The 12,790-nt window shown below is 38.0% G+C and overlaps 1 protein-coding gene across 2 annotated transcripts in view; it reads left to right on the top strand.

The window, feature by feature from the left end:
* ube2v2 (ubiquitin-conjugating enzyme E2 variant 2) overlaps nucleotides 1–5,004 on the top strand; it is a 10,187-nt gene extending 5,183 nt beyond the window's left edge. Inside the window, exons 2-4 of one of the 2 annotated variants that reach the window (XM_015038949.1) lie at nucleotides 2,085–2,233; nucleotides 2,355–2,480; nucleotides 4,153–5,004. In XM_015038949.1, coding sequence (XP_014894435.1) covers nucleotides 2,085–2,233; nucleotides 2,355–2,480; nucleotides 4,153–4,299 — 422 coding nt within the window. In that variant the 3' untranslated portion in view covers nucleotides 4,300–5,004. Of the gene's footprint in view, nucleotides 1–1,948; nucleotides 2,234–2,354; nucleotides 2,481–4,152 lie in introns of those variants that run through there. The other variant, XM_015038940.1, reaches the window with a different exon arrangement.
* The last annotated feature ends 7,786 nt before the right edge of the window (nucleotides 5,005–12,790 follow it).

Below are 12,790 nucleotides of genomic sequence, written 5' to 3'. Positions count from 1 at the left end.
AAATCATTTGCTGGTGGTGGTGGGGGAGATTTTTTATTTTTGCACGTTCGGTCTTCTGCTCCCATCATAATCATAAATAACAAGCTCTTTTCACTTCCTTTTTGTATGACTCTAGTTTCAGGATCTTCCTTTGAATAAGCAAGCGCTTTTTCTTCCACGTCCACCACACCTCCAGTCTTAAGTTGTGAGCAGCTCGTCATTCACTGTCAGGCCGCAGAGTCGATGCCAACATATCATCTGTCTTCCAAGAACCTCCCACACCCCATAGCCGAACGCTTGATTGAAAAGTTTTGCACCGTGTTAGAATGAAGTCCGCTGTTGCAACACCCCTCAGAAGTTGACTGACCCTGACTCATTTGTTAAAAATCGCCGCTATACTTCCATGTACTGTAGATCTTGTGACCATTTCCAAAGAGTTTTCAGAAAAGCAGGATTCTGTGAAGGCTCATTGTTAAGCAGCATCAGATATCTATAGTGACCTGGTATCAAATTTGATGCAACTCCACAGTTGGGAGAGCAATTGTGCTGTAAGCTGTGCTCGAGTTGAAGACTGTCAAGTCATTTCTTGTATCTGTCGATCCTGTTGTTACATGTTTAAAGCTCAGTAGATACAAAAGCCTTTAACTAGGTGAACATTTTAAAGCAGCAAAGCAATGGAAAAGCTTACTTGAAAGGAAATGAGTCATAAATTGAAATAAGAAATCTGTTTTGCTAGGGTAGCTACTGATTAGGCTTTCAGTTTATTGGTTCAACTCTGTTAGTCTAATTCACAGGTGTCAAACTGCAGCCCTGCAACTTTGAGATGTGCCTCTGCTGCACCACACCTGAATTGAATAATTAGATCATTAGCAAGGCTCTGGAGAACTTAGCTACACAAGAAGGAGGTAGTTAAGCCATTTCATTCCTGTGGCACATCTAAAAACCGCAGGACAGCGCCTCTTGAGGACTGGAGTTTGACACCACTGGAATTCTATGTTGTTTTTTTAAGTTTTGACCTGAGAACAATTTAGCCAATTCATTCTATAGTGATCGGTTTTACCAAGTTCAACATGTCCCCATGACAGGGGAGTCAAAATCTCAGGAGTATAAAACAGACTAGCTTATTGTAAATAAGCTTCTCAGTCTTCCTGTTATCTGCCATAATTCCATCACTGCAGGAATTTTTGGTTTTTAATTGCTTCTTAAATGTTTTGTGCTTTCTGTAACTTTATTTTGTAGAACTCCACTGATTTTGAAAATTGCTGTGTGTCAGTTTATTTTACTTCCACCAATAATAACTTCTACAGTGAAGGGTGTTATGATGACCTGGAAACTGTCTCTAGGCTTGTGATGTTTGACTGGGAAAATATGAGCTTTAGCCCAGCTACTTAGCAGTTGGTGTTAAGATAAAAATCGTCTTCACTTTGATCACCAGCTGATATTAATCTTTTTTTTTCCTTTTTTTCCCCTTTCTGGTTAGTCGAAGCACACACCAGAGGCCAAACCAGACCAACCTGATGAGTGAGGCCTGACTTGTTGGGCGTTTACTCGTATTTGGTCATTCAGGGTGGTTTGTGGTTGTATTGGAGTACACAGCCCTGCCTAAAGAAAGCCTTTTCTGTCTTTGAGTCAGAGTGTGCTTGGCTTTTGACTCTTCTGATAGATGAATAAACACCTTCATGATTGTCAGGGCTATAAGTTACCCCCCAGAGCATTGCACTCAGATAAAATAATCAATAAGACCCATCATCTCTCAGTGACTGGTAGGAATCCAAAGAATATCATCCACGGTCATTTTATCCTCCATCTTAGAAAATAGATTTTTTTTTTTCATTTTTTTTTTCACAAAAGTGCCACAACTTATCAATTTTAACAGCTTGTTCTGAAAGGAGTACGGTACATTAGGTGCTTGGGTGGCAGCCACAACAACAGATTAATTCATGCGATGTCGTGCTATTGATTGTATAATTTATAATGTTGGATAATGATCCAGCTGCATGGCACAGGGTTCACAAAGAAATGTGAGATCATTTTTATTGATTTGTTCTCTTATCATATAAACAGACCTTATAAAAGTGATTATATGACTCTTTGTTTACCTTTAGGAGTTAAAGTCCCACGCAATTTTCGCTTGTTGGAAGAGCTTGAAGAGGGCCAGAAGGGTGAAGGTGATGGCACAGTCAGCTGGGGCCTTGAGGATGATGAAGACATGACTCTCACAAGGTGGACAGGCATGATCATTGGACCAGCCAGAGTAAGCAGATCTGCTTCACTAGTTTATAATGGTTGGGGGGGGGAGACAGTCTGTTAAAGAGTACATATGCATGCCGTGCATGTACTAGAACTGATAATTTTTTGTCCTTTTGGTTTTTCAGACCAACTACGAGAACAGAATATACAGCCTGAAAGTGGAATGTGGACCTAGATACCCAGAGACAGCACCGACTGTTAGATTTGTAACAAAAATTAGCATGAATGGGATAAATAATTCCAATGGGACGGTGAGTTTCATCACAAATCTGACAAAGTGAAGTGTTGGTGTAAAGATCATAGGTTGTTTTACATGAACATGGCCTATGAGATTCTTGCAGCACAATTACCTTGAATAGGAAAACAATATAATGGTTTTTACACTGAAATTTAACGTTTTAAAATTAACACTTTAACTTTTTTGTTGTCAAACAGTTGCTAATCCATTCTGCTCCAGTATTTCAAACACAGAATTAGTCTCTGAAATTAATTAAATGCAGTCCTTGGTATGTGTCAAATATTAACAGCCACATTTGCTTTAACACCAGAAACCGTTTGAGGCAGTTGTGCAACAGTAGTCCAGAGTGGCGTTTTAAACCCTGGTCCTGAAGGCACACTGCTCTGCATGCTTAAGGTGTTTCCCTGCTTCAGCACACCTGACTTCAGTTGATGGCTGATTAGCAGATTTTAGCTGAAGTGAATCTGAATTAGGCATGTTAAAACAGGTAAACAACTTCAAACATGCAGGGCAAGTGTGGCTTGAGGTCCACGGTTGAGAAACACTGTTCTAGAGGTTAAAGCTAAAATGCATCATGTGACCATTTTTCCCCTTTTTTTTTTTTTTTTTTTTTTGAACAGGCACCATCAGTTCTCACTCATTTCTGTTACAGAAACAAATTTGACTTGATGTGCCCATAAGTTTTGTCAGAGCAGTTATCAGGTCCAGCAGCAGAAACTGTTATATTCTTGTTGAAGACGGAAATAAATGCCAATTTTATCTTAATTATTTTGATAATGTATTGCAGATTTAATGTAATATGGTAAAACTGTTAAAAATTCATAAATATTGGAGCTGCAGTTTTTTTTATGATGAACAATAATTGCCAGATGAAGAACATAATTGGCATTTCATTTGAAATCTGCCAGTGAAATCTTAAGTCAGAAGATGATTCATATTTCTCAGGTAATTTTCAAGTTGAACTCATAAATCCTTTGTATTCAATAGTGGCCCAGAAAAGTCTGTTTTCAAGGCCTGAGTGGCTTGGCGCTTACATAAGGAACTTAATGTAGAACAAGACAATGATGAATGCCGCTGTCTGGGGCTTGATTTTAAAGTTATTTTTCACTAGATCATAACAAGACAAAGAAGGCAAAGAAGAAAGCACAACTAACAGCAATGGCCTTTCGTGGAGCCTTGACCCCAACTTCTGTAAAGAAGTGTGGCTGTGTAGTCAGATTATGTTAAAATGCAACATGACCATTCTTACTGCAGATGCCTTGAAAACTGCTGGGCCAAATCTCTCAGGCATAATAACGAACTGATATTGGCTAACTAGCCTGCAGTCAGCTGCCTAAAAGTTATCCTTCCCATAATTTGTCTGCTTTCATATTTATAAATGGTGCTGCTTTTGTTTACACAAAATTACAGTATTTTTGTTTTTGGGCCATATTTCAAGAAGAAATATTTCCTGTGTGAGTCACTGAACTGACTTGTTGTGCCATAATGCATATTAAACTCTGGTCATTCCTCTACTTTTGTGGTATTAAAAAGGACATGCAACTGTAGAAAATGTTTGACAAACAATTTTGAAACCCTAATTTGTTATGTTCAGTCCATAACTAGTTTTATACTGAGGTCTTAGAAAAAAATAATTGATTTATTTATTTTTTGTCATCCCCCCCTTTCCCTTCTTTGTCTCCTAGGTGGATTCACGTAGCATACCAATATTAGCAAAATGGCAGAATTCTTATAGCATTAAAATTGTTCTTCAAGAGTTAAGGCGTCTAATGATGTCCAAAGAAAATATGAAGCTTCCACAACCACCAGAAGGACAAACCTACAGCACTTAATCGTAATGGATTGTTTCGACCCTCTGTCTTAAACCTTACTCTCTTAGAAATATTGTGTAAAGTCATCAAGAGGCTCACTTCGCACATCAACAGTATCGTCTTCAAGATCAAGATTGGACTTTCTTATTACATAGCTCATTTTAAAAGAGAAATGTCCCAGCAGTTAAGCACTGAATAGATAGTTATGACTACAAGACCACAGTTAATTGCTTTTTATTAGTTTGACAATGAATTTTATGTTTGACCTGTTCCAGCTTGAGTAGGCTTGAAGAGGGAAGCATGATGCCACACAGGTTGTACCAGATTTCCAATAGTTTTCTGTTCAAATGATGAATCACTGAAGTCAGAGCAACATGGGTGTCCGAAGGCATGTTCTGTAACTAATACCTAGTCAAAGAGAAGCCAAGTATTTGACTTGTTAGACAAATTTTTAGCAGGTTCATGGAAATGTCCACATTGCTGAACCTGTGACTGTAGTCTAAAAGTAGTGTCACAAGGTGATTTTCTTTTTTTTTATAAATATATAAATATATATCTGTATTTGACACACAACCAATGTTTCTGTTCTGCAGCTCTTTGACATGTAACAGACGTTGAAGCCTGTTCTGTTCTGAAACCCTCGCATTTAACTTCTAGTGAAAATGGCAGGTGTATGAACTTGTGATTTTCTGAAATTAAAATCACTGTCTGCAAAAAAAAGAGAGAGAAAAAGATGCATTGGTTTTGAATTTTTATTTGACTGATTCCTCTTGCAGTTTCAAATTCCTCCACTAGAGGGCCTTCAAGGAAGCCAATTCATTTTCTTGAGAAGTTTAGGAGACAACTTGATAAGGACTGCAAATATTTGCTCCAAACTGTAAACATATACACTTTTTAATATGTCTTTGTACCAAATGCAAATATTTATACAGCAAATATCCTTAAGGCTGGTAACATTAGTAATTGAAAACATACTTTGGTAATAAGAGAGGATACTGTTTCCTTAAACTGTGCCCTTTTTACCTTTAAACCATGTTATTAAAATGACCAAGAAGGCAATTAAATGTGTTTAGATACATCTTAATAACTAGGAATATTATTGAGAATGTAATTTATTTCACTAATGGGAGTAAGCAGTGTTTTATTTCAAGTTAGTCCTATAAAGATTCATTACTGTGTCAAATATTTTGTGTATTTTTGCACAATCTTGATGATTATAGTTTACATCTAATGAAAACACAGACATTAGTTTCTCAAAAAATGGCTGTTTGTGCAAGTGTTAATCAGAGTAGCATGGAGGCCGGCAGCCTGTGGCTCTGCAGAGGTGCTGAGGAATCAAAAGGCTGAATTACCTCTGAAGGATGTAGTCAGGTTCTACAGAGCCCTGTTAATGAGCTACTTATTTGATGCAGGTGTGTTGAAGCAGGGCTACATCTAAACACTTCCCGACATCAACCCCTCAACTCAGCTGCATAGGTCAGAGAAGTCTGCTGCCCAGTCGGCACAGCGATGCCAGGGACATTTATCAAGTTATTGGCACGTTTACCTGTATGCAGTAAGGAGCTGGAAACATAAAAGACTTCTCACAGTGTTTTGCGGGATTTATTGTGATAACTTTCAAAGTGTTGATTTATCTAAAAATCCAATGCAAGACTCTTTATGCAATAGATTTTATAACTGTATCACTGCAGTAACACTCCATAAACACACTATGCTCTTTAAAGAGAAAAAAAAATACCAAAAACTTATTTTCTGATTATTAAATTGGAAACTTCTGGATATCATTAGGTTAAATGGTTTATTGCAAAATATAACTGCATTACTATGATGTTTTTAAATATATCTAATACTGTACTTATGGAATCAACAGTGAAAAGCATAGTATAAATCCCATTTTTGTGGCTTACAAACATGTTGACACAAATGTGAAACCTTGTTTGCAAAAATATTATTGATAATTATAAAGTATGCAATAATTGCTCTTAGTGTTCAGTTGCCAAGTCCTGTTGGAAAATATCAATGTCTCCATAAAGAGTGGTCTCAAACTCCGGTCATCAAGGGCTGGTGTTCTGGTTCAGCACACCTGGGTCCAATATTGGCTCATTATCAGAGCTCTGTAGCGCTTGACTGCGTGCTTGTGAGGAAGTTTCACCATTTAATTCAAGTGTGTAGGTCAGGCAAGGGACACATCTAACAGTTACAGAACTCTTGTCCCGTCTAAAGCACAGGGGTTGCCATAAAGGGAAGCATAAAGAGTTCTAAAATGTCCCAGTTGACCGCTTCTTTCATCTGAAAATAGGACTTTGGACCACTGAGCAACAGTCCAATTGTAAAAAAAAAAAAAAAAAATCAACTCAGTAGCCCAGGTAAGACACTCATGATTCTGATTTAGGAGTGACTCCACCCACAGTCAATGCCTTGTGAAACTCCCTTTTATTTCACGATCCTCTCAAGGCTACAGCTGTTGCTTGTCAACCAATCTTCATCAACCACACTTTTCCTTCTATTCAACTTCCCATTAACATGTTGTATATGACTTGCCCTTCATGTAGAAGGTGCTAGTGATTGTCCTTTGAACTGTCAAGTCAACAGTCTTCCTCATGAAGGTGTAGGTGATAACATTAATGAATTTAAAACCTTTTTTTTTATTGGTCTTGTGTAGCTTTCTAATGTGCTAAGAAACTGAAGTTGGGGTTTCAGTAGCTGGGATCCACAAGTGTCAAAAGTAACAAATAATTGCCTGAATTTTTATAATTGATTTTAAAGACGCCACACGCGTTTCACATTCTGCATCAAATTGCTAAAATAAAATTGTTGATTAGTTTGAGAGGCAGCTGCACTTCTTACTGAATTTACTAAATTCATGTCAATCAGATGGCATCTTCAGGCTAGACAGTAATGCATTTGGCATCTGAAACGTAACTTGATTTGTAAGCAGGTCCCGATCTTGATAAATCTGTCTCAAACGCAGCACGACTGAGGGTGACTTCTGAAAATGATGAGCTTTCTGATTTGAATCATGCGACCTCCCTCTTGTGTCTCCCTTACTGAAACGGCTTGTCTCGGGGCCAGAGCCAACGCCAGCCTGACACACTGTGTTGTGATGATTCAAAAATGCCCTCTGAATAAGAGTGCTATCTGACACCATGTCTGCATATGTTATCTCAAGAAAGCTGACTTGCATCTCTCTCTCTCTCTCTCTCTCTCTCTCTCTCTCTCTCTCTCACACACACACACAGATATATATATAGATGTATATAGATATATATATATATATATATATATATATATATAGATGTATATAGATATATATATCTGTGTGTGTCTAAAGATATACAAATGTATATATATATATAGTAAAATTTATAGTGAAATTCACTTGCATTTAAATGAATTATAGATTTGCTCACGGACAAGTGGGAGAGCATGAATTATAAATTATAGTTGTTTGCATATCAAACGTATTTTTTTAGTAACTATTTCTGTGTTCTCGAGCCATTTGCATAGAGTGACCTTTGATGTGTATTTTGTTGTGCTGTAGATCTTTAGAATCTGCCCACTAGAGGGCGCTCCAGCCCCATACTTGTCATTGACCTGGTCCTTGGAAGTGACTGGTTTGGAGGACATGCCTCGTCAGACACGGCGACAATGTTGAAATGCTTGCAGGCGTGCTGTCAGTTTGCTTAAAAAAGCAAAACAAAAAAAAACAAAAACCAAAAAAAAAAAACCTGTTGTGCTGCTCAATTGGCTTCAGGGAGAGCCGACTGCTGTGTAGACGTTCATGACCAGCGTTTTCATACGACTTTATGTGGCGATTGAGTGTCTTCGCATCAGTAGATCGCTATAGATTTTTTTATTATGAAGCCAAAGTGTTTCTGAAACATTTCCCATTTCAATTTGTGTGTGGGCATCAGGGTGTGAGATGAGTCAGGATTTGCTGCGGAGGATGACCTTGCTCCTCCTCAGTCTGTGCAAGAGATGATTTGACTTTTGAGATGTGACAGTATATGGGCACAGCTATTCTTTTTCTCCTGCATCCTCCTGAATATCATTGGTAATCATGAATACAAAACCATAAACAGTTTGCAATTAACAGCTCAGATAGATAGATAGCAATGCAAGCAAACTCCTTTATTCAGCACGTGTTCTTGTTCTACAGTGAGTCTTTGCTCATCATGGTGACATTTTTAGATTTTTATTGAAATAGAAGTTTGGAATCCTCACTTGGCTACTTAACCTGCAGCCCCATCAGACTAATATCAATTTTAAACCGAGCCACCTGCGCAAAAGCACCAGCTCATGTCACTCTCATTTACACCTATTTTATGTCAGTATCCGTATAAGACACCATCCTGAGAAAATAAAGACTTATATGCCTCTCAGGGTGAAGGGGCTAAAGAGAGAGAGTGCTGAGCAGTGATCTAAGACGGGAAGGAATTTGTTGGGGGGGGGGGAACGTGCAGCTTGCCTGCCGGCAGACTGCTGGAACCAGGCCTCTGCTCCAGAGTGCTCACCTTTTGCCCCATGAGGCCATAAGGTCACGTCTTGTCTCTGTTGATACTGTAAAAAGCGTTGTCTTCTTTATGACCACTGAGGGGTGACTGTGTCCATCTTCCTGAGAAACCCCATTTGTTTTCATTCTTAAAGTCCTTGTCATGGCTTACCCTTTACGGCTGACAGAGAAGAGGCCTCATATGTTCTTCTGGCGCAAAATTTGCAGTCACACAAACTGCATAGAAATATTTTAAAGACCTCTGAAAATGGTGAGAATTAAGAGTGCTAAATGAGTCTGGATAGCCTTGTACCACCAACCAAACAATACCGTTCAAAATGCTTCAATTTCTCTTAACAATAACATTATTTAAACCTACTCCAAGCAATTATTGAAACCAAAGTTGAACAGGTTCATTTGAATTGGTGCAAAACAGTTTATCATCACTAAGGATGTCTTAAAAGAGACAATTCAGGACTTTTGAAGAGAGGCTTTGTGAAATCATTTGGAGTGTTTATTTTATTTGAAATGGATAACTCTGTTGGTGACTTCATTTAATATAAATCCCAATTAGTTGGAATTGTCAAGACCAAAGCAGACTTTAAAACAACTCCAACCTAAAACATATCATAGCGTTTTATCTCGATGCTTTTTGAGAAACCATCATCAAAATGATATTGGGTGGTTATTTACAAAGGAGCCAATGATTATTTAAATGGAAAATGTTTCAATTTAAGTAAAGTGTAGTTACTGGACATTTACACTGCTCCAGTTGTTACTCTGACTGGGAACGCTTTACATGTTTAATATGTGTTCCTCTTGGAAAATCTTGAGCTTTTTTTGTAAATAATAAAATGACTAAATATAGTTTTATTCATGGTTGAAAGTATTCAGACATAATATTTTATATAATTAAATATGTTCATACGGTGATGATGTTATTAGTGACATCAACGGTAAGTAAATGCTTTATGAAAAAACACATGAACATAACAAATGACCAAATCTCAAATTATAGTGGCAACCACTGTTTATATACTATATAAATATGGAGTGGAAGCAAATAAGTTTGTCTTCTCCAACTTGTTTTTGAGCTAAATACGTTCTTGATTGTGTCTAGATACAGTATCTACATGAAACAGATGGTATTCATATTTTCGTCTCTCAATGCTTACCTATAAAGGGACATAATGTGCATCCCCTCCCTTTATGTGGCTTGAAATAAAGCACTAACCATCCCATGTACATATGACAATAGTTTTAAGGCTTGTTATAATAAACATAAGCTGAAGTGACAGTGTTGCGATTGGACTTGTTTTCAGATAAGAAGTCCTTTTTGCCCCTCTTGGACTGGTGTCAGCTTCAGCCTCTGATTCCAACTAATCTGGATTTATCCTAAATGAAAGTTACAGGAGAGATAAAAACAGCAAGTAGGATATTAACAGCAACAGAAAATATGTTTCTGTATTACAGAAACATAATTTCTGTAATTGTGATCTTCTCATTTAGTATCTAATTGGATAATAACAGGTACATTTTACCATTTAGGTAAGAAATGGATATTCTCTCTCAACAGGCGTTTCGGTAGGACAGCCTTATGTTTGTAAATATTTTACTGACTCGATACATGCAAATACATTCTACTATAAAGTCCTGTGTTGCTCCTGATAAAATGTTGAATGCATATTTTGATAAAGGGCTAGGCTAACACTTATTCTGTTTTGATACCACTTGTTGATAAGTTGGGTCCTAACATTTTATAAAGCATTTCAGGCTTATCATTAATATACAAGTCTGACAATTTGTACTTTGTGTTCAACTTATGAGAATGTAAATTATGAAATTTGAGTTGTGCCCTGGGCACCTCCATCCCACATAGGTAGTTGCCTGAGGGCAACTCAGAGATTAAATAACACAAGCAGCAGCTAATACAGTCCCCTATTGAGAACATCTTTGAAAACATTGAAAACTGTTGAGCTTCTTGAGCAAAACCCAGATTAGATCAATTAAATAAATTCCAAGACCTGTAAGAGCCTTTAAAACTAAGCCACTGTCGCTAACAGCTTCGTAAATAAGTGGATCCCCTCTTTCCATGAGAGAACATGCAGTTTGGGGGCCCCATGTCTGTCATGGTGCTCTTTGTGGCTATTGACAAGCACTCCACAGAACCATTCACCTTTCGATGCAATGCTGCCACAACAGTTTTAGATCACTTCTACACTCCCCGCAGTCGGGAGAGCAAATAAGATTTGCACAGGAGTAGCGTGAAGCTTCTGCAAAGCTTTTATTTTTCATCTAGTGCCAGGCCATGATGTATGACTCTATGCTCTCCCTGGAACATGAATTTCGAAGCACGACTTCGTCTCGGGTCAGACTGACACAGAACAGGGCTTGTTACAAAATGTTGCAAAAAGCAGGAAGAAGAAGAAGGAAAAAAAACACACACACACACAAAAAAAAAAACGGCCAAATCGTCTGTGTACTTACTGCATTCCAGGTTATTTATACAGAGAGGAAAAACTGTGTAGACTTCATGTCTCTGCTTGGTGAGAACTATTAAATTACTGCTGGATGTTTTTAATTACTTCACATAAATGTTGGAATACAACACTTCTCCAGTGTTTGAGAGAGGAGGGGGGGTCCATAATGTCTCTCATGTTTAGGGAAGCACTGGCTTGCACTTAATCATGGTGGTCCCTGTGTGATTCTGATGTTGGAAATGTGGCTTTGTGAGAGAAAAGTGAGCATTCCTTCTGCTGGCGCGCGAGAGAGGAAATGGGTAATAAAACCAGGGGGAAAAAAAAATAAAAAAAATCCTCGGCGGCGTGCTGGAGCCAGTGATTCTGGGATCCACTTAATTGCTCTTAAATGAAAAAGATTTTTGGCTTCCCATTGGCTGCGTTTAAAGAAAAAAGTCAAGTCAAATCCCACATGTCTACCAGCCAAGCGGTGACTTCTCATCCAGCAGTATGAGCACTAATCCCTCTCTTTCGCTGGTGCCATCGGTAATATTATTATTAATATTGAGAAAGCTGCTGCTCGCAGTCGGCAAACGCCAGAGGAGGCAGAAATTCGTCTCTTTTTGCTCAATTACCGAGGCCAGAGAAGTCACTGGGGAAAGGGAATATCAATGCAAGTCTGCTGAATATTTTATCTCTGTACCTTTTAAGCCTTGATCCAAACAAATATTATGACAAATAACTGCGTTTGCTGAGAAATTATTAGCAACAACACATTTTTATTTTTACTTTTTAGATGTTTGTGGACAGTTTTTCTTGCGTAAAAGAAGGTGAAGTTATTCTCTTTATAGACTAGGTGCAGATAGGGATCAGATATAGGTTGACATATTCATGTTGGCAGGAAAATTCATTTCAAGCATTGCAAATAAAGTACTCATTAGATGGCAGAGTGACTTCTAATTGCGCTATTACTCATGCATTACTGTGCATGTAGCGGTCTGTTGAGGCTGAATGCAGAGAAGCATTACTGAATTCTTTTTATTCTTTGTTCAAAAGCCGCAATGGAATCACACAGTGATTTACATTGGCTAAAAAAAAAAAAAAAAACTTATTCTTTTCACTTTTTTATATTTGAAATTCTACAACCAATTCATGTGAAATTGGTTGAAGGTGAACACTTTTTAACCACCTTAGGATATGTTTCTACCAGCTCCATGCACATAGAGACTGAAATTTGTGTCCGTTTGCCTTTGCCAAATACGTCAACCTGACATCAGTAGGTTTTAAGTCTGATCACAGAATCTCAGCTGGGTTTGGGTTTGGGTTTGTATTGTGACTGGGCCGTACACGGATGAGCTTTGAGCCAAAACTATTCTGTTGTGTCTCTGGATGTGTTTATGTCACTAAATCTCTCCATCAACCCTAACCAGCACCCCCATAGCATGATGCTGCCGTCACCATATCACAGTGTGCTCAGAGTTGGCATTAATCTTTACGATGCTGCTCATTCACAAATATTCTCTAATAAACATCATTTGATTACTGATTAGGTCAATTGATT

Source organism: Poecilia latipinna, unplaced genomic scaffold, assembly GCF_001443285.1.
Source record: "Poecilia latipinna isolate Pla-1442-1.1 unplaced genomic scaffold, P_latipinna-1.0 Scaffold27, whole genome shotgun sequence".
Classification (NCBI taxonomy): domain Eukaryota; kingdom Metazoa; phylum Chordata; class Actinopteri; order Cyprinodontiformes; family Poeciliidae; genus Poecilia; species Poecilia latipinna.
Note: the sequence above shows the minus strand (reverse complement) of the source record. Positions and strands in the feature narration are given on the sequence as shown.